The sequence below is a fragment of the Rattus norvegicus genome, chromosome 10 (assembly GCF_036323735.1).
Source record: "Rattus norvegicus strain BN/NHsdMcwi chromosome 10, GRCr8, whole genome shotgun sequence".
NCBI lineage: Eukaryota > Metazoa > Chordata > Mammalia > Rodentia > Muridae > Rattus > Rattus norvegicus.
The window spans coordinates 91,501,359-91,520,316 of NC_086028.1; the positions used below are offsets into that span (position 1 = coordinate 91,501,359).

Sequence of the window (18,958 nt, forward strand, 5' to 3'; positions counted from 1 at the left end):
CCCATGTGTCCTTTTCCTCTCATTTTCTCTGTGAAGAGAACAGATGGAAGAGGCTGGAAGAATAGCTCAGCAGTTAAGGGTATTGGTCCCCCTTCCAGAGGACCCAGGTTCAATTCCCATTTCCAACATGACCATCTAGAACTTCAGTTCCAGGCTATCTTGATGTCCTCTTCTTGTCTCTGCAGACGCCAGGCACACAAGTAGTGCACAGACATACATGCAGTCAAAACAATCATACGCATACACTAAAAATACCTAAACTAATTTTTAAACAGCAGGTGGAAAACTAAAACAGCAGTTTGACTCAAAGACTGGCCTCATCTTTCGTCCTCTCCCCCAAATCCTGTGATCCATCAGACTGTCCCCAAGCTATCTTCTTGGGTTTAGAAGACAATTCTGATTACAGCTGCTACTTACATTCTGATTTTACTCAAATTCTAGGGGTTTATGCTGTATTTTCAACTCTCCCGTATGGGTTGGCAAAACAGACAAAGCCATCCTTGTTTACAGAAAATAAACCTAAATCCGAAAATCTTAAATGGCTGGACAAATCACTTATCTGGCTGGTGGCATAGTGGTTTATTTCATTTGCTTGCTTGCTTTTTGTCGTTGTTTGTTTTAATTAAAGTTTTTGCTTTTTTGTTTTGAGACAAGGTCTTGATGTCAAGACCCATTCCCTCCCAAGTGCTGGAGTTATGAACATGGCCTGCCACGCCCGACATTTAGGACTTTTTTGTTTGTTGTTTTCTTTTTTTTTTTTTTTTTTTTTTTAAACAGGCAACCTTGGTGGCGGTTTCTTTACCTGTAAAATGAACCGATTGAACTACATATTTCTTTTTCAACAAAACAATTATTATTCTGAACTTGCTCAGTTAGGAAGGAAAATCTGTCACATGAATCTCTACTGGAACAAAATCTGTCGTTTCCAAGCAACCGGGAGCAATTAAGGTTTGCGTCACCCTGGCAGGGGAGGGGTTGGAGCTAGTACGGCGAGGCCCCGGAACCGACTTTGCAGGATCCGGGGACGTGTTTTTGCGACGGACCAGAGAAAGGAAGTGTACTGCACCATTTAGGGTCTCCGCTTCCGGCTACTGCCGGGTCACTCAAGGCTGTGTAGCTTCAGGTTTCTGGAGAGTTGTAGAAGCTGTCTGAACATCCAGACCGGTTTATTGCGGTGCCAGACTAGACAGGCTGATTTTGGCTGCTCCTGTTTGCACCTTGCAGCCCCTTGTCGAAGCAGATGATGTCTTGGGCTGCCGCCCGCCTGACAGAGACTGCTGCCCGATGCTTTCGTGCGCGATGCCTCGGTTTCCGCGTGGGTCCTTGGTGCGTCTCCCAGCATGAAAACTCCAGCTATGGTGCAGCTCCACACAGGACGCTGCGTGTCAGCGCTGTGGCCTTCGCGGGACACAATAAATGGTCTAAAGTCCGGCACATCAAAGGCCCCAAGGACATGGAAAGGAGTCGAATCTTCTCTAAACTCACTCTCAGTATCCGCCTGGCGGTTAAAGGTGAGAGCCTGAAAGTCCTCACTGCTGGTCACTGAAGCCTTTTCGGTGCCGAAGGCTTCACTTAGGGCCGTTTTTTCTCCCCAGTTGTCATCGTTGTCTTACCCATAAAACCCTCAAAGCACTTACTTATACTGGATATTCCTATTTTCCTTCCAAAGACCATTCAGAGACCTGCCCTTAGAAAGATAGAAATGACTCCATCTAAGTCTATGGTTAAAAAGTACTTCACAGAAATAAACCTTAAGAAAGTGTGGCAGAAGCCAGAGACCTCGAACCAGACCAAATGACTCATTGCAATGTCCATTTGCAAGTGAAGCTGTTTGGACAAGAGGACATCCAGTGTGACAACACAACACACCACAACTTCTGCTTCTACATCAGAAATGGGTTTTGTTTCGTTTAGGGGAGGGAGATTGCAAGGGTGGTTTTTGGAGGGATGGCAAGATCAGTGGGACTGGGGTGCATGATGTGAAATTCACAGAGAATCTATTTAAAAAGGTAAATATATTTACCAAATAAAATGACTGAAAGGAAAAAAAGAAAGAATAAACTGTAAGAATCAAGTCAGGGCTTGGAGAGAGAGAGAGCTCAGCGGTTAAAAGCACCTGCTGCTCTTGCAGAGGGCCTGTGTTTGGTTCCCAACACCCATGTGACAACCAACAATCACCTTAAACTTCAGTTCCAAGGTACTCAACGTCCCCTTCTGGCCTCCACAGGCACTGCATGCATCACGTATGCAGGCAAACACAAACACATCTTGTAAGAAAGAGAAAGAAAGTGCCTTTTCTTGGAACAAACCATGCCCTCTGCAGCTGCTTCTAACCGTTGAAGGTGGTGACGAGCATGCTGGGTCAAGTCATTTCTTGCTTCCTTTACCCTCTTCAGAGTTCCCAAGACATTTCCTTGGAAGGTCAGTTTGGAACCTCGTGTCTCTTCGGTGATTCTCATTTTAGTGTCAGGCTAGTAGAAATAGAGAAAAAAAAATCCTATGAAAAGTGTTGATCTGGATTAGGAAGATGTCATTGGCTAGGTTGGTTCAATGACCTTCAGCAAGTCACTTAACTACTGAATTTTAATTTTCTGTAAAACAAGGACAATACCTGCCTTTAGGGGGCTTGCAGCAAGCAAAAGGCATTAAGCTAATGTAACTCATCCCTAATCTTGTGCCTGAGCCTGATGTTTCTCTCTGCTTCCTTTTCTAACGAAGTTTTGATTTAACCAACATATTATTTTGACCCAGGAAGGGGATACTACAAAGAATATCCAGTATAGCCCCCACACCCCCAGAGGCTGAGCATGAGGCCAATGCTGTGTGAGCCTTTTCAGTGATTATGCATTAACTAAGACAGTAAGAGCAAAGATGTTAAGATTCAACCATTTGGTCTAAGTGCAGTTTGCTGAGACCTAACAACATAACTATCCCTAAAGACAGGGTGAATTAGGAACTTCTTACCTAGACTGGGTTTACTGTACCCCCCAATAAAGAAACTTCTTTCCCAAAATAATTCTCCTTGTTCCCATAGCATCACTAAATTATTTTTTGTTTGTTTGTGACAGAGTCTCTCTCTCTCTCTCTCTCTCTCTCTCTCTCTCTCTCTCTCTCTCTCTCTCTCTTTTGGAGCTGGGGACCAAACCCAGGACCACTGAGTTAAATCCCCAACCCCCACTCTTTTTTTTTTGAATCATGGTTTCCCAGTGTAGCCCTGGCTGACCTGGAACCTGCCCCTGCCTCCTAAGTGCTGGGATTGAAGGTGTTCCCCACTATGTCCCTCCAGAATCTCACTCTTCACTGACACTGACCCAGAATTCATTATGTAGTTCTGGCTCCTGCTTAAGCTTCTGGGGTGGTGGGATTGCAGGTGTGCACCAATATGCTTATCTAGATGAAATACTGTGTGTGTGTATGTGGGCGTGTGCGTGTGTGCGTGTGTGTGCGCGCGCACACACACACAGGGAAGTCAGAGGACAACTTTTTTTAAAAATAAAATCCTAGGCTTATTTATTAATTCTGTATATATGATGAGTACACTGTAGCTGTCTTCAGGCACACCATAAGAGGACCTTGAGTCCCATTACAGATGGTTGTGAGCCACCATGTGGTTGCTGGGATTTGAACTCAGGACCTCTGGAAGAGCAGTCAGTGCTCTTAACTGCTGAGTCATCTCTCCAGCCCAGAGGGCAACTTTCTGGAACTGATTCTCTCCTTTCTCCTATGAGTAAATTGCAGGGATAGACCTTAGGTCTCTAGGCTTGTATATTAGGCATTTTTACCACCATCTCTCTGGCTTTATTTATTTATTGATTTATTTTTTATTCAGATCTTCTACTAGCCTAGAGTTTACCAAATAGACCGCCTCGCTGGCCAGTGGTCTCAGGATCTCTTTCGCCTGCCTGGTTCTGAATATAACCTGGTGCTGGTATTTTATATGTGGGGTCCAGGGATCAAATTCAGATACTTTTGCTTGCAAGGCAAGCCCTTCACACACCGAGCTGTCTTCATTAAATAATGTTAACATTCTGACAAAGAATAATTTCACATTGTTTCGGTGTCAGAGAAGCTGGAAACCACTTATTTCTCCCATGCTGTGTTGAGATGTCTTTGATCTTTCTTTTCTCCTTATCCAGAGGGAGGTCCTAACCCTGAGAACAACAGCAGCCTGGCCAACATCTTAGAGGTGTGTCGCAGCAAGAATATGCCCAAGTCAACCATTGAGTCAGCACTGAAGTCAGAGGTGTGTTACTCTTCAACACAGCCCCGCAGGGTGTATGTTTGGAAAGCCACCACAAACTCCTTAAATCGTCAGGCGGGAAGGGTTGGAACATGTCTGGGTTGACAAATTCAACCCGGAGACCATTGGGGATGCTCTATTCTTGGCCTTTGGTTAGCGTAGTGGTTCTCAACCTTGCTAATTCTGTGACCCTATCATACAGTTCCTCATATTGTGGGGAACCCCCCCACCCCAACCATAAACTTATCTCATTACTACTTTATAAACTGTAATTTTGCTACATTATGAATTGTAATGTAAATATCTGTATTTTCTGATGTTCTTAGGCAACCCCAGTGAAAGGGTCATTTGCAACCCCCTCCCCCCCAACACACACAAGGGAGTTGAGACCCACAGGTTGAGAACTGGTGGGCTAGGGGAACATGACTGGGAATAGGCTAGGGAGACAGTATGGAGACCTGTAAAGTGAAGAGCTGATTTGTCGAGCTTGGAGAAGATAGAGTAGAAAGAACAGGAAGACGGGGAAAGCCCTTACATCAGGTTGGAGAAGGGATTGTTTTTCTTTTTAAATATTTATGTCTAAAGAAGAAAAGCCAGTGAGAAGAGAGGTTAAGGGCAATGATAACAGTGGGAGTGGAGAGGTGTTGGCCTCCAACACTTCTCCGGAATAGGTAAGAATTTGAAGAGTTAATAAGTATCTTTTTGTTGTTTTAATTTGAAACAGGGTGTGTATGTGTGTGTGTGTGTGTAGCGCCCAGGCTAGCAAGGAACTCATGATCCTCCTACCTCAACCTTCACAAAGTGCTGAGCCTATAGAGATAGTCATCATTCTCCAGAGTAATTGTCGTGAGAGCTGCCAGTTACTGGGTTCTTGTTTCAGACCAAGTCCTTTAATAAAAACTCTGCATGCCAGATCTCAGTGACTCCTGCAAGTGACCTAAAGTGGAAACTAAGGCACAGAAAGGTTTGGTGACTTTCTTTAGGCCATGTAGAAAATGACAGACCCAAATCCAAGCATCCAGACCCCAGAGCTCAGCAGAGAACTTGAATTTCATTTGTGAAAGTGGAAGGGAAGGTCATCAGTTGAAAGGCCCTTGGGAGATTCAGGCCAAGGCACTTAGAAAGAGTAGTGGCGTGGACAGGGAAGGGAGGTCTAGGGAGTCCAGAGGAATTGGTAACTAGTTGGGGAGTGTTTGAACTTAAGTACAGAGCTGAATTCAGTGGCTCCCATGACAAGTTCTACATATGTGATGTTTCTATAGCAGCATTTAGAAGCCCAGGGCTAGGGCCATTGAGATTTCCTAAGTAGGTTACACATGGAATGGACTATAGAAAGATGAACAGAGATAGGAGTGACCAGGGACTACAGAGATGGCTCAGTGGTTAAGAGTGCTTGTTGTTCTTCCAGAGGACCAAAGTTCAATTCCCAGAGCCCACATCAGGTGACTCACAAACACCTGTAACTTTAGCTTCAAGGGCTGACTCTTCTGGTCTCCATAGGCACTACCATTCAAATGTACATACACATACAAACATAGTTAAAAATAAACAATTTTTAAAAAGTCTTTAATTCCAGCATTTGGGAGGCAGAGGCAGGTGGATCTTTGAGTTCAAGGCCAACCTAGTCTATAGAGCGAGTTCCAGGACAGCCAGGGCTACTCAGAGATACCCTGTCTCAAAAAAAAGAAAGAAAGAAAGGAAGGAAGGAAGGAAGGAAGGAAGGAAGGAAGGAAGGAAGGAAGGAAGGACAGACAGAGTGACTACTGTGGGGTGGATGGATTGGATGTGAGATCTGCTTAGAGAGTCATGGAAGCAGAGCTGGGAAGGGCTATTCAGGACCCAGGGAAACAGACTCCCTTTCAGAAGGGATGGTATTTCCAGTGACCTCAGAAGTTGATACCATTGGGCTCCCCTCAGAAGAGACAGAGAAAAAAAATAGAAAAGGGCCCAAGCTTAAGTCTTGAGAAGTCATACACGAAGCCACCTTTTTTTTTTTTTTTTCTTTTTTCGGAGCTGGGGACCGAACCCAGGGCCTTGCGCTTCCTAGGCAAGTGCTCTCCCACTGAGCTAAATCCCCAACCCATGAAGCCACCTTTTAGTACCTGTGATTTGGAGCTGGCAGGAAGGGTACTGGGACATTAGGAAACAGGATGACCACTTATTTATTTATTTTTGCAGAAAAACAAGGGCATTTATTTGCTGTATGAGGGTCGTGGCCCTGGTGGCTCTTCTCTGCTCATTGAGGCATTATCGAACAGTGGTCCCAAGTGCCATCTGGAAATTAAATATATCCTGAACAAGAATGGGTAAGCGTGTGTATATGGAGAAAGGGGAAGAAGGAAGGGGACAGCACCGTTAGGCTCCAATTCGATATATTGCAAATGCCATTGGTTCTCAGCAGTATTTGAGGTCCTAAGCACACTTCTTCCTTAGTGGAATCCAGTATAATAACTGATTTTTCCTTCATGTCTTTTGAATGAGATAGGATCCCAAAGATATAGTCATTGGGTATAAGGGAGATCTTTCCCCATTATCCCACCTGTCACTTTATAATGGCCTGGTCTTAAACCGTTCCACCAGGACAGGAATCTTAATGGGACAGGAAACAATGAGAAAGTTGTATCCTACAGACACCAATGAGGCAGGAAATAGGAGGTCACCTTACCCAGCACCGGCTGCATCGTCTTCATGAAGAGGGCCGCTGGGTGTCTCCGTGTATCCAGGGCCCTGAGGGTGTCTCCGGGTACTGCAGGGGCCGCTGGGTGTCTCTGGGTACTGCAGCGGCCTAAGGGTGTCTCCGGGTACTCCAGGGGTCTGAGGGTATCTCCGTGTACTCCAGGGGCCTGAGGGTGTCTCCGGGTACTCCAGGGGCCTGAGGGTGTCTCCGGGTACTGCAGCGGCCTGAGGGTGTCTCCGGGTTCTCCAGGGGCCGCTGGGTGTCTCCGGGTACTCCAGGGGCCTGAGGGTGTCTCCATGTACTCCAGGGACCTGAGGGTGTCTCCGGGTACTCCAGGGGCCTGAGGGTGTCTCCGGGTACTGCAGGGGCCGCTGGGTATCTCCGTGTACTCCAGGGGCCTGAGGGTGTCTCCGGGTTCTCCAGGGGCCTGAGGGTGTCTCTGGGTACTGCAGGGGCCGCTGGGTATCTCCGTGTACTCCAGGGGCCTGAGGGTGTCTCCGGGTTCTCCAGGGGCCTGAGGGTGTCTCCGGGTTCTCCAGGGGCCTGAGGGTGTCTCCAGGTACTCCAGGGGCCGCTGGGTGTCTCCGAGTACTGCAGCGGCCTAAGGGTGTCTCCGGGTTCTCCAGGGGCCGCTGGGTGTCTCCGGGTACTCCAGGGGTCTGAGGGTGTCTCCGGGTACTCCAGGGGCCGCTGGGTGTCTCCGGGTACTGCAGGGGCCGCTGGATATCTCCGTGTACTCCAGGGGCCTGAGGGTGTCTCCGGGTACTCCAGGGGCCTGAGGGTGTCTCCGGGTACTGCAGCGGCCTAAGGGTGTCTCCGGGTTCTCCAGGGGCCGCTGGGTGTCTCCGGGTACTGCAGGGGCCGCTGGGTGTCTCCGGGTACTGCAGGGGCCTGAGGGGTTAGGGGATAGTGTTAGGATGCAGCACAGTGTAAAGACCGGGCTTCTAGAATCACCAGCGCATCCTTGCCTGTTCCCTCTCCTGTCAGGGGAATGATGACTGAAGGAGCACGTCACTTCTTTGACAAAAAAGGAGTGGTTGTGGTTGGAGTAGAGGATAGAGAGAAGAAAGCTGTGAACCTAGAGCGCGCCCTAGAACTGGCCATCGAAGCAGGAGCTGAGGATGTGAGGGAAGCTGAAGATGAAGAGGAAGAAAAGAACCTTTTCAAAGTGAGTATGGGGCTGGTGAGATGGCTTAGCGAGGAAAGGGACTTGCTTCCAAGATGGCAACCCGAAGCATTTGTGTTTGATGGAATCCAAGGGGTCCCTAATAGAAACCTAAAGTTATGCTTCTCTGTGAGTCAGGATACAGGTAAAGCAAAGAATTGACAGATTCCACAGTGCCGTTGAGGGAGTCCTGGAGGATAGGGCCTATTCCTGAGTTGGTAAGAAGAGTCTGAGCACGGGGGACTGCGAGCTTAAAGCCAATGATAACACAGTACAGGGTGCTCCACTCCGGATTTTGCGAAGTTCTGTCTGGGTTTGTGGCATTACTCCTGGCTTCTCACCTGCTCGCTTCTTTTATCTCTAGTTTATTTGTGATGCTTCTTCACTACATCAAGTGAGGAAAAAACTGGACTCCCTGGGCCTGTGTTCTGTATCCTGTTCACTGGAGTTTATCCCCCACTCAAAGGTGCAGCTGTCTGAACCTGAGCTGGAGCAGGCTGTCCACCTCATCCAGGCTCTTAGCAACCATGAGGACGTGATTCACGTTTATGACAATATCGAATAACCAGACCTGACTACATGTGTCTCCAGGCTCTTTTCCTAGGCCAGCACGAGCGTCTACAGCCATCTCAGAGACTGGACAGGTGGGATCCTGTCAGAGACCTGTGCAATGGCTTATGGCCTTGGGAAAAAGGGACTCTTAGCTCTTGGTATCACAGGGTCATCTGGAATACAAGGTGAGAGTGGCAGGCTAGTCTGACTGCGATCCCAGGTGACTGGCTCTTGTGAAGAATCTTAAGCGTCCTGTGGTACCGTGGAGTGGAAAATGACTTCAGTAATAATTGTAGTGGTTTTTGGATGCTGTATGACTCTTGAGTTGTCCTGATTTGTGTCTAGTTTTTGAACCTCTGGACTACTATTCAAGCCCACATGCTTACTTCTCTACTTTCATACTAAGATTGTCTTTCCTTTTTTTTTTTTTTTTTTTTCTATTTTGGAATAGAGACATGGCTGTTCTTGTGGTTGGATGTTGGTCTAGCCTTTCATTCATTCATGCAGCTAATATTTCTTGAACACCTAACTTTACAGGAATTGTGCTTTTCTAGAGAGCAGGCAGCTCAGCTGATGCTTATGTCCTGCTCTAAGGCATAAGACCTCAAAGGGAAGACACAGGGTACCCATGGCGCTGTCCCAGGGTATCGTGGATTGTGTTCATTTTCTTTATTCTCTTCATATGGTTTCTGTTCCCTTTTCTGAGAGCTTAGCTTTACTGACACTCAGGTGTCAAGGAAAAAGGCCTTCTCAGGACCTACTTTGATTAACCCCTGTGTTCTGATACTGATAACAGCAGATGTGGTTGCTTTCCTCAAAGGCTTATACTAACCTCAGTTTGAAAGCTTGAGGGCCTCAGAAGGCCAGGTTTAGCAGGAACAACGGTAACTAGAGCAGAAGCAGGCAAAAGGAAGACTGACAGGCTGGGCCTGAGCCTGGCTTTTTTTACCACAGCTCCTAACCAAAGAAAGTCTAGCAGTGTTGGCTGCCTGTGCTGTAGTATGTCAGACACAGTGGGGTGGAATGGCGCTTGCATTCAGGTCATTGATCATTGCATGAGTTATTCAAGCCAGTTGCCCTTATGCCTCATATCAAAGCTATATACTAGCCAGGGCTTTTTAGATTTCTTGGGCTAAGTCATGTAAATATGGACTAGCACATCATCTGAATGGGGCAACTTCATTTTGATTAGCTGCTTTATAATAGATAATTTATATATAAAATAACTCTTGTGTTATTTGATTTTACCAACAAACCTGTAAAACTGAACAAGGGGTTGGGAAATGGCTTGGCAAGTAGCATGCCTCACACAAATGTGAGGACCTGAGTTCAAATCCACAGAAGTCACATAAAGGCTAGATACGGTAGTTTGTATCTGTAACCCCAGTGTTCCTGTGGGAAGGTGAGAAACTAGGACAGGAGAGTCCCCTGAAGCTTGGAAGGCAGCTTGACCTTCTTAGCAGCAAAACAAAAGAGACCCTGTCTCTAACAAGGTGGAAGGTGGATACTCACACCCGAGTCCTCTGCCCTCCACACATACGCCACGGCACATATGTGTCCACACTTACACATTCAAACATACTGTCATATCATCAACACCTGTGTACACACATACATGCACAAAAAGATTAAAATAAAATAGTTATTTTACATATAAATTATCTTATACCTAGGACTGCAGAGATGGATCTCCCTTGTTTTTCTTCAGATCTCCTAGAGCACTCACATATACACACAAATACTTGCACACACATAAATAATAAGAAAATCTACTACTCAGTGGTAGAGCGCTTACCTAGGAAGCACAAGGCCCTGGGTTCGTTCCCCAGCCCAGAAAAAAAGAACCAAAAAAAAAAAAAAAAAGAAAATGAAAATAAACAAACAAACCTCAAATTATCTCCTTCCAAACAAAGGAGAATGGGTCTAATAGGCATCTTATGCTGGGGACCTTGTTTATAATATAGCCCCACTTTAGAAATGTTGAGCATAAACTAGTGGAAGGAATATGATCGTTTTTAACCTGAGAACCTTAAAGGACCTTGGCTGCTCATGTGGACAGGCCCCTTCCAGTCCAGAAGAGTTCCTTACTGTGAGTTGTGTGGAGTCAGTTTCCGTACCCCACCTGCCTGCTAAGGCGCCGTGAGGATGACTCTGCACTGACCCCTGGTGGCGCCCAGCATGCTCCTGCTGACACACACTTGTAACCCTGGCCTTGGCGGCAGGGGTAGCAGGCCTATTGAGAGTTTGAGGCTAGTCTGGTCTACAGAGTTCCAGGTCAGCCAAGGCTACACAGTAAGACCTTGCCTCAACAAAACAAAATCAGACAGAAATATTTTATGTCATAAAATGTTTACAATATAGTATTATGTAAAGATTCAAAATTACATATATGTTGGGCTAGGGTGTAGCTCTGTGGAAGCTCAGGAGCAGAGCTTGTGGTTAGCATGTGTGAGGTCCCCTGAGTGCAGGCTGAGCATGTGTGAGGTCCCCTGAGTGCAGGCTCTGGTATACATTCTAGATATACTACAGCTCAAGTTTTTGAAATATTTATCCAACAATACTATCTTCATTCGCTCTTTTCTTTTTTTTTTTGCCCCCTTTGAAACAAGGTCTCATGTAATCTAGGTTAGCTTCAAATATGTTATGTGGCCAACCTGGCTTTGAACTTCTGGTCCTCTTCCCTTTACCTTCCAAGAGCTTACATTGCATTTGGTTTTGCTTGTTTGTTTGTTTGTTTGTTTTTATGGCTAGGAGGGAATTTGTCAGAATTTCAGAAATAGCAATTGTAGAGTGGTGATTTCACTGATTTTCTGTTTTGTTTTGGAGTTTTATTTTATTTTATTTAGTGAGATCATCTTATTCCATAGCCCAGGCTGGTCTTAAGCTTGCCGTAGGCCTTGAACTCATAGCCATTCTCCTGCTTTACCCTCTCCAGTACTGAGACTGCTGTAGCCGTGGCTCACCATACCTGCTAGTATTACTGAGTTTTTCTTTCTAGACCATGCTATTTCTATCAGGGGAAGTTTTTGTTCACTTTTTTTTTTCAGTGGTAGAGATCCGACTCACGCACTAGGTTCTGCTAATAAACTACAACCTTGGCCCTAGCAGAAATATAAGAAACAAAGTAACAAATACATGCTGGGTGTGGCCCTGTAGGCCAGTTACTCCAACACTAGGGAGGCTAAGACACTCCTGTTTTGATTTTGAGGTTAAAAAACAAATCCATAAACCAAAGCTAAAGTAAAAAACTAAAAAATTTTACTCATTGCCCAACAGAAGACCAACAACATTTGGAAGTCTGGGTATAGTGTGTGTGTGTGTGTGTGTGTGTGTGTGTGTGTGTGTGTGTGTGTGTGTGTGTGTGTGAGTGTGAGTGTGTGTGTGTTCAAACAAATAAACAAACAAACCAGGGTCTCATTGTATAGCCCTAGTTATGTAGAATATGCTGGGCTTAAATCTCCTCCTGCCTCTGTGTCTGGAGTGCTGCTTGCAGGTGTGAGCCACCACGACTGGCTCTGATGAACCTTTAAGTCAGAAAAACGGGGCTTGGATGACTTAACCATCTTATCTTTGATCACTGTCTTAGTAATACAGTTAGTCACTGCCTCGAAGCCATACTAGGGTTATGTTCAAGTATCCTTCTGGTAAGATGGAAATGTTTGTGACAGGCTCTGTCACAACTTTGACTAACATGGGTGTACATGTTAGGATCAAGCCTCACCTAAGGTCTTGCCAAGCAAAGGCCATAAATGCACTGAGTAATATCTCCAGCTTCATTACCTTTTGAGCCAGGGCATCACTAAGTGCTACAGGGCATCACTAAATGCTACAGGGCATCACTAAATGCCAGCCTTGAATTTGTGCTCCTGCTATCCCAGCCTCCGGAGTGGATAGGATTTTTGCCTGTACTAGCAAACCTGATTTGCACTGACTCTTACAGAAGTGCTGCTGCGGGGCTGTGGGTGTGGTTCAGACAATGCCCAAAGCCTCGTGATCCCCAGCATGGTGTAAACTGGACATGGTAAAGCATACCTATGATCTTAGCACTTGGGAGGGGGAAAGTGCAAAGCAGCATTCTTACGTGCCCCGGTGCACTCAGAAGAACAGTGAAGTCTCTGCTCCCAGTCAACTACAGAAATACTACAATGCTGTTGGGTTACTTAAAAAAAAAAGTGTGTGTGTGTATGTGTGTGTGTGTGTGTGTGTGTGTGTGTGTGTGTGTGTGTGTGTGTGTGTGTGTGTGGTGTGTCACCAATCAGCCAGTGGACAGTTTTTTTAAGGAACACCATCCACCTTTGAAACAGAATCTCTCATTTTTCTGGAGTTGAACAGTTAGTTTAGACCGACTGATAAGTGAACTCCAGGGTCCTCTTGTTTCAGCCTCCCCAGGGCTCAGGCTACAAGAGCACGCTACCCTGCCTGGCATTTCTGCATGGGTTCTAGCGATTAAACTCAGGGTCCTGTGCTTGCAAGGCAAGCCCTGACTGACTGACCTTCCTCCCCAGCCCAAGTTATTCTTCTTTGAATTTTATAGCAAAGCATAAAATAAAGCTTCAAACTCCAAGAGGCTCTGACTCCTAGGTATTCTTTTGAATTTTTATGGGCTCCTCTGTAAATGTTCTAGGAGAAGAAAGAGTCCGTGGGTCTGGCAGAGGTGAGTGCTGTGATAGATACCTGACTAGTTTTGACTTCATTCTGTGCAGCCACCGAATGATTAGCTATCACTTTTAACTGTATTCTTTTTTGTATTTTCTGCTTGTGACAAAAACATTACCTTTATTTTAAAATCTTATTTTACTTTATGTGGGGGGAGGGGGCAGAAGAACGTACGAGACTCCCTTGGAGAAAGAGGTACAGGTAGTTGTGAACCATGCCCAGTGTGGATTCAGGGAACCAAACTCTGGTCCTCTACAAAGACTGCAAATACTCTCACTGGAAACATCTCTCTTTCCACCTACTTATTTTTTAAAGTTAGTAACTGGGAACTGTGGTCTATGCCCACAGTCTGATCACTGGGAAGACTGGGGCAGGAGCATCTATGTCTGGGTTAGGGAACAAATTCTGGCTCTGCCAGTCTTGAACAGGAATTTAACCTCTTTTTTTTTTTTTTTTTTTTTTTTGGTTCTTTTAATTTCGGAGCTGGGGACCGAACCCAGGGCCTTGCGCTTCCTAGGCAAGTGCTCTACCACTGAGCTAAATCCCCAGCCCCGGAATTTAACCTCTTTAATACTCAACTCTTGCTCTGTAAAGTGGAGGTGTTAATAGTATCCAACTTGTAGGGCACTTAAACTGCTGTTCGGCAATAGGAAGTGTTCAGGGCAGGAGAGGTGGGTGCAGTGCCAATGCAAGGACCTGAGTTTGAATCTCCAGAGCCAGATGAAACCCTAAGTGGCAGCACCCACTCTGTAATCCCAGTGCTCCTATGGAGAGATGGAGAGAGAGAGGAGAATCCCTAGAAGCTGTGGCCAGCTAGTCTGGAGTATACATACAGTATACATACAGCAATACACAACGGAAAGATCCTGTCTTAGCCAAGGTGGAACCCAAGGTAATCTTATATCTCTACACAAATGCATTTGTACACACAAACTGCCCCCCTATACATGCAGGTAAAACACCCCTGACTTCCTCAGACTCCTGAATTCATACATATATTCCCCTCACCCCTACGTACATACAAATAATTAAAAATAATAAAAATAAATCAAATTATAAGTCATCCTTTATCATCTGGCTTCACTACAAACAAGCGTGCATGTGCGTGAGTGCGTGCGTGCATGCGTGTGTGTACGTGTGTGTGTGTGTGTGTGTGTGTGTGTGTACACATCACAGGATATCTTGGATCCTTTTGGTATTCGTAGATGAAGGGTCTTTATTCTTGTTTGTGGGTACATAATATTCTATTACATTTCTATATCATAATTTATCTAACTGTTCTGTCAGTGACTGTTTGGATGTCTACTTAGAAAAGAGGCTACAATGAATTTCTTAACCTTTGCTTACTTAGAAAGTACTCTTTGGGATAATTTATACCATTGTGACTTTAAAATGATACTTTTTTTTTAGAAGAAAATACCAATAATTTTTAAGAAATCAAGTTTGAAAGACTCTTCTGTGAGATATGCATATTATTCCTTGATAACACAGTAAATTAATTAGTTAAGTAGGTAATCTAAAATGTGCCCTGCTTTATCTGTGAATTAAAAGAATTTTCATGAAAAGGTGATAGGTTTACTGGTATTTTCTTTTGTAAACCAAACCTATTGATCTCTTCCCTAAGAGAATTTGTCCATTGTTTTTATTGTTCCTTCTGTGTCCCATTGGCACTATGTTATTGAGAGATAAGAATGAAAGTGTGCAGCTAGTATGTAATGGGGCTGCCAGATGGGGCCAGAACTTTCTTAGGCCCTGGCACCGGGAGGGTGGCTCAGATACCCATAGGCTTGCTGCAGTGTAAAACTGAGACAGCCGTTAGAAGGCATGGCCCAGCAAGGAAGCTTCAGTGTTAGGAGAGGAGAGAAAGCAACCCACAAGTATATACTTATGGATTTTACATCACACACATACACACACACACACACACACACACACACACACACACACACACACACACACGAGCTTTGTTATTTTGAGTCGGAGTATCATGCTATGCAACACACTCCTAAGGAGTGGGCTTTGTAAGACAGTCTAGGGGCTGGCCTTTGCTTCCTGAGGACTAGGATTACAGGCGTGTGTGGACCACCACACCCAGCAGGTATTTCAGATGTGCTGTTAAAGATGGTTGGCATGCCGATTTGAAGGGCAGCTTCTCTCTTTCTCACTTGTTACCCCCAGACCCCGTGCTAAGGGAGCAAAACCAGGTTCTCGCACGTTCTGGGTGAGTTCTTTACCACTGAGCTACATCCCCTACCCGACAGCTTCTGTTTCTCTGCTTACTTTGCAAAATGCTCTTATATTAGAGCAGAATAAGTGTTTGGATGAAGAAGGCCTCAGGTGCTCTTGGAGCATAGCGAAGAGCTTTCCTTAACCCAGCTTGAGAGGGAGGGAAGACTTCTCAGGGAGTGATGGGGAACTAAGAGGACTTAATTCTCCCCAGAAGACAACTGGGGCCAGAAATGGAGAACATTCACCACAGAGAGCATGGTCCACATAGGACTGTGTGGGGAGGGAGACAGGGAAAAATTGGAAAACTTGAGATCAGTTTGAGGAATTTCCAGTGTGACTGCAGCATGGACTTGGGGTGGGAATAGTGGGAGTGGGAAGTGGAAGACAGATTGAGCGAAAGAGATGCTAGGGTCCTGGAGGGACTGCCTTACTACATTCACGTTTGATTCTTTTTTTTTTTTAAATATTTTTTTTTTTTTTGTTCTTTTTTCGGAGCTGGGGACCGAACCCAGGGCCTTGCGCTTCCTAGGTAAGCGCTCTACCACTGAGCTAAATCCCCAGCCCCTTTTTTTAAATATTTTATTGGTACATGTGTGTGCCTGGCTTATCGATGTGTATGACAGTGTGCGTGCATGGTGCCTGTGCAGGTGAGATGAGGCCCCATCCCCCGGAGCTGGATTTATAGGCAGTTGTGAGCTGACCAATGTGGGTGCTGGGAACTGAACCTGGGCTCTCTTCAAGAGCAGCAAGCACTGTTTACTGCTGAGCTCTCTCCAGCCCCTATCTGATTCACCTTAAAACTGATGGGTTATAATATTCGTAAATAGGGTTTTCTCAGATCCTGTGTCCGATAGAAAGTCTATGCTGTGCATACACTTTAAGTAAACGAACTAAGAGATTCTGATGGTTTGAATTGAGCTAGTGGAGCTAGGGTGAAAGAGAGGCGGAAGGATTGGGTAAGATTGGTGGTTAGAGGTGAACAGAGAGGAAGAGTTCACCGATAGCTTGGTGTCTTCCTCGGGGAACTGACGACAATGAACAGAGGAAACGTGAACAGTGGAGGGAGGTGATGGGTTCAGGTTGGACCCGTAGAATTTGAGGTGCCCCGTGGAGTGCTCAGGAGTGGTGCCTCTGAAGCTTAGAACAAAGATCTGCCTGAGCTGGGATCCTCAGCACACAGGGCAACGGCAGCATGGAAATGCTTGACTAGTGGCGGAGGGACAATCAGTGGAAATGGAATTCACAAAGAAGGCATCTGAAGGAAAGGTAGAAGGAAGCAGCTTGCTTAGCCATTCACTGGAGAGGTTAAGTGAGATTACATGCCTGGCATCTAGTAAATGGCTGGTGTTCTTCTCCATTTTCCCTCACCAGACAAAAGGATTATTCTATTTCAGTAAATTAGGGATGCAATCAAGTGAGAATGTGAGACTTGAGAATTTGAAGAAAAAGGAGTTTGGTACAGTGACACAGGTCTTTTATTCCCAGCACTCAGGGGGCAGAGGCAGACAGATCTGTGAATTTCAGACCAGCCAGATTACAAAGAAGTTCCAGGACAGCCTAGGTTAGAGACTCTGTCTCAAACAACAAAAAAACAACTCCATAAACACCACCACCACCACCACACCACCACCCGCCCCCCCCCCACACACAAATAAAAGAAAAAAATACAGGACAAGAGAGAGATAATTAAATAGTATGGGGTTGAGAGAGAGGATGAAGAAAATGGATTGTGTAAGATACTCTTTAAGAGATCTGACACCCCAAAGTCACCCCCTAAGGTGTTTCTAAATGACAACTGAAAATGGCATCCGAAGATTTTTCTGGAATCTGAAATATGTCACTGGAACAGTTCCAGAGAAAGAGAACCCACACTAATTCTGGTAGAGTTGGAATCTAAAGACTGGGTGTATAAATTGTTGAAACAATGGAGGTTGAAGAAGTTAATCACAATGCCCTTTTGAAAGATCGCACAGCCAGTACAATTGTTTTGAGACAATATTTCGTGGCACAGGAAACACAAATGTGTAAGCACACTACAAAACAATACGAAGTGGTTTTTTTTGTTTTTTTTTTTTTGTTTTTTTGTCAAACGTTGCATATCTAGGTAAGAAATAGATAAAACTATCTCTAGGGTTGGGATTTTCCTGCACTTTTAACTTTTCTTTTAAAAACGTGTCTCGATTTTATAACTCTGAGCAAAATTTGTCCAAGAACAACTTTAGCAGAACCCCGAATGTGGGGACCCACATTCCAGCACTACCCTAGCCTTTGGAGACGGAGGAATTAGATGTGCCCTCGGAGGTCTGAGACCCAGGGGAATGAGAAGTAACGAGATCGAGACCGTCCTCCTTCTAGTAAAATCCGCACGTAGAGCCGTGGGCTGCTTAGGGGATCGCGCGGCACAAGTGGCCTGGAAGCTCCGAGCCAAATCTTCTCCGCCCATTCCAGGCCAGACACTTCGCACCAGCAGGGGCCGAACACCTCAGCACCTCGAGGTCGCCGACAACCATAGGGCCGAAGGTTGTCGTATTCTGAGGGCCTCTACGCTTTTTCAAGGAGCCAGCCAGTGTAGCCGCTGAGGGGAACAGCGCCAGCCCGCGCGCCAGCCGAGGGTTCCGCAACTGAGTAGAGGGTTGTGGGCGGGGCTTCAAGCCGGAGCTGTGATTGGAGCAGATTGGCCAGAGAAGCCGAGAGCGCCAGCTAGTGATGCTCCGCGGCGGGTGCTCAGCGCTCTCTCTGTGATTGGCTAGGCGCGAGAGGACGGGCGCTGTCTGGGTGATTGGCAGGCTCTAGACAGCCCTCGGAAATCGCCTTGACTTCGCCCATTGGCATCCTGTAAGAGTAGGCGGGATTGGTCCGTCGTGATTAGCTGGCGGATGAGAGTGAGGGCGTTGGGAGAGAACGGGAGGAGGGGCGGGAGTATCTGACTTCCTCCTGGTTATTGGCTGGCAATGGGCATGGGGGTAGCGCCAAGGCCCAGCGGCTGTCTGCGATTGGCAGATGCTGGCATGAGTGACAGATTGCAAGGCTTGCTGCGCGCCCAGCGGTTTGTTTTTCGGAGCGTTCCTGAGGTGGAGAACAGTGGCCGGTCGGAGCTACTTCTGGACTTCAAGACTGGCAGGCGGGCCAGCCGAGTGGCGCCGCCGAGGCCGGGTTGGGCCGAGCCTGGGAGCGCCGGGGATGTAGCGGGCCACCCTGCTCATGCCACAGCGCCCGGCCCGGGCCGGAGCCGGAGCCTGGGGAGGCGGCGGGGGCCCCGAGCGCAGCCCACGGCCCCCGCGCGGAGCCAGGCCTGCCGCCGTCCCCGCCGCCTGCTCCCCCGGCATGCAGCCCCGGCTGCGGAGGTGACACTTCTGGGCTGATACCGCTGCCGCCGCCATCGCCACCATGGGTGAGTACCGCCACCGCCCCGGCCTGTGCCCGCGCTGCTTCGCGACGC

At 46.6% G+C, this 18,958-nt stretch overlaps 2 protein-coding genes across 2 annotated transcripts in view; both read left to right on the forward strand.

The window, feature by feature from the left end:
• Positions 1-1,036: 1,036 nt before the first annotated feature.
• On the forward strand, positions 1,037-8,941 carry Taco1 (translational activator of cytochrome c oxidase I). The gene is made up of 5 exons (NM_001108302.1): positions 1,037-1,511; positions 4,137-4,243; positions 6,419-6,546; positions 7,905-8,085; positions 8,447-8,941. The coding sequence occupies exons 1-5, from the start codon at positions 1,241-1,243 to the stop codon at positions 8,645-8,647; spliced, it is 888 nt and encodes a 295-aa protein (NP_001101772.1). The 5' UTR covers positions 1,037-1,240; the 3' UTR covers positions 8,648-8,941.
• Positions 8,942-18,617: 9,676 nt separating this feature from the next.
• Map3k3 (mitogen activated protein kinase kinase kinase 3) overlaps positions 18,618-18,958 on the forward strand; it is a 68,676-nt gene continuing 68,335 nt past the window's right edge. Inside the window, exon 1 of the mRNA NM_001107058.3 lies at positions 18,618-18,910. Coding sequence (NP_001100528.1) covers positions 18,907-18,910 — 4 coding nt within the window. The 5' untranslated portion in view covers positions 18,618-18,906. The remainder of the gene's footprint in view (positions 18,911-18,958) is intronic.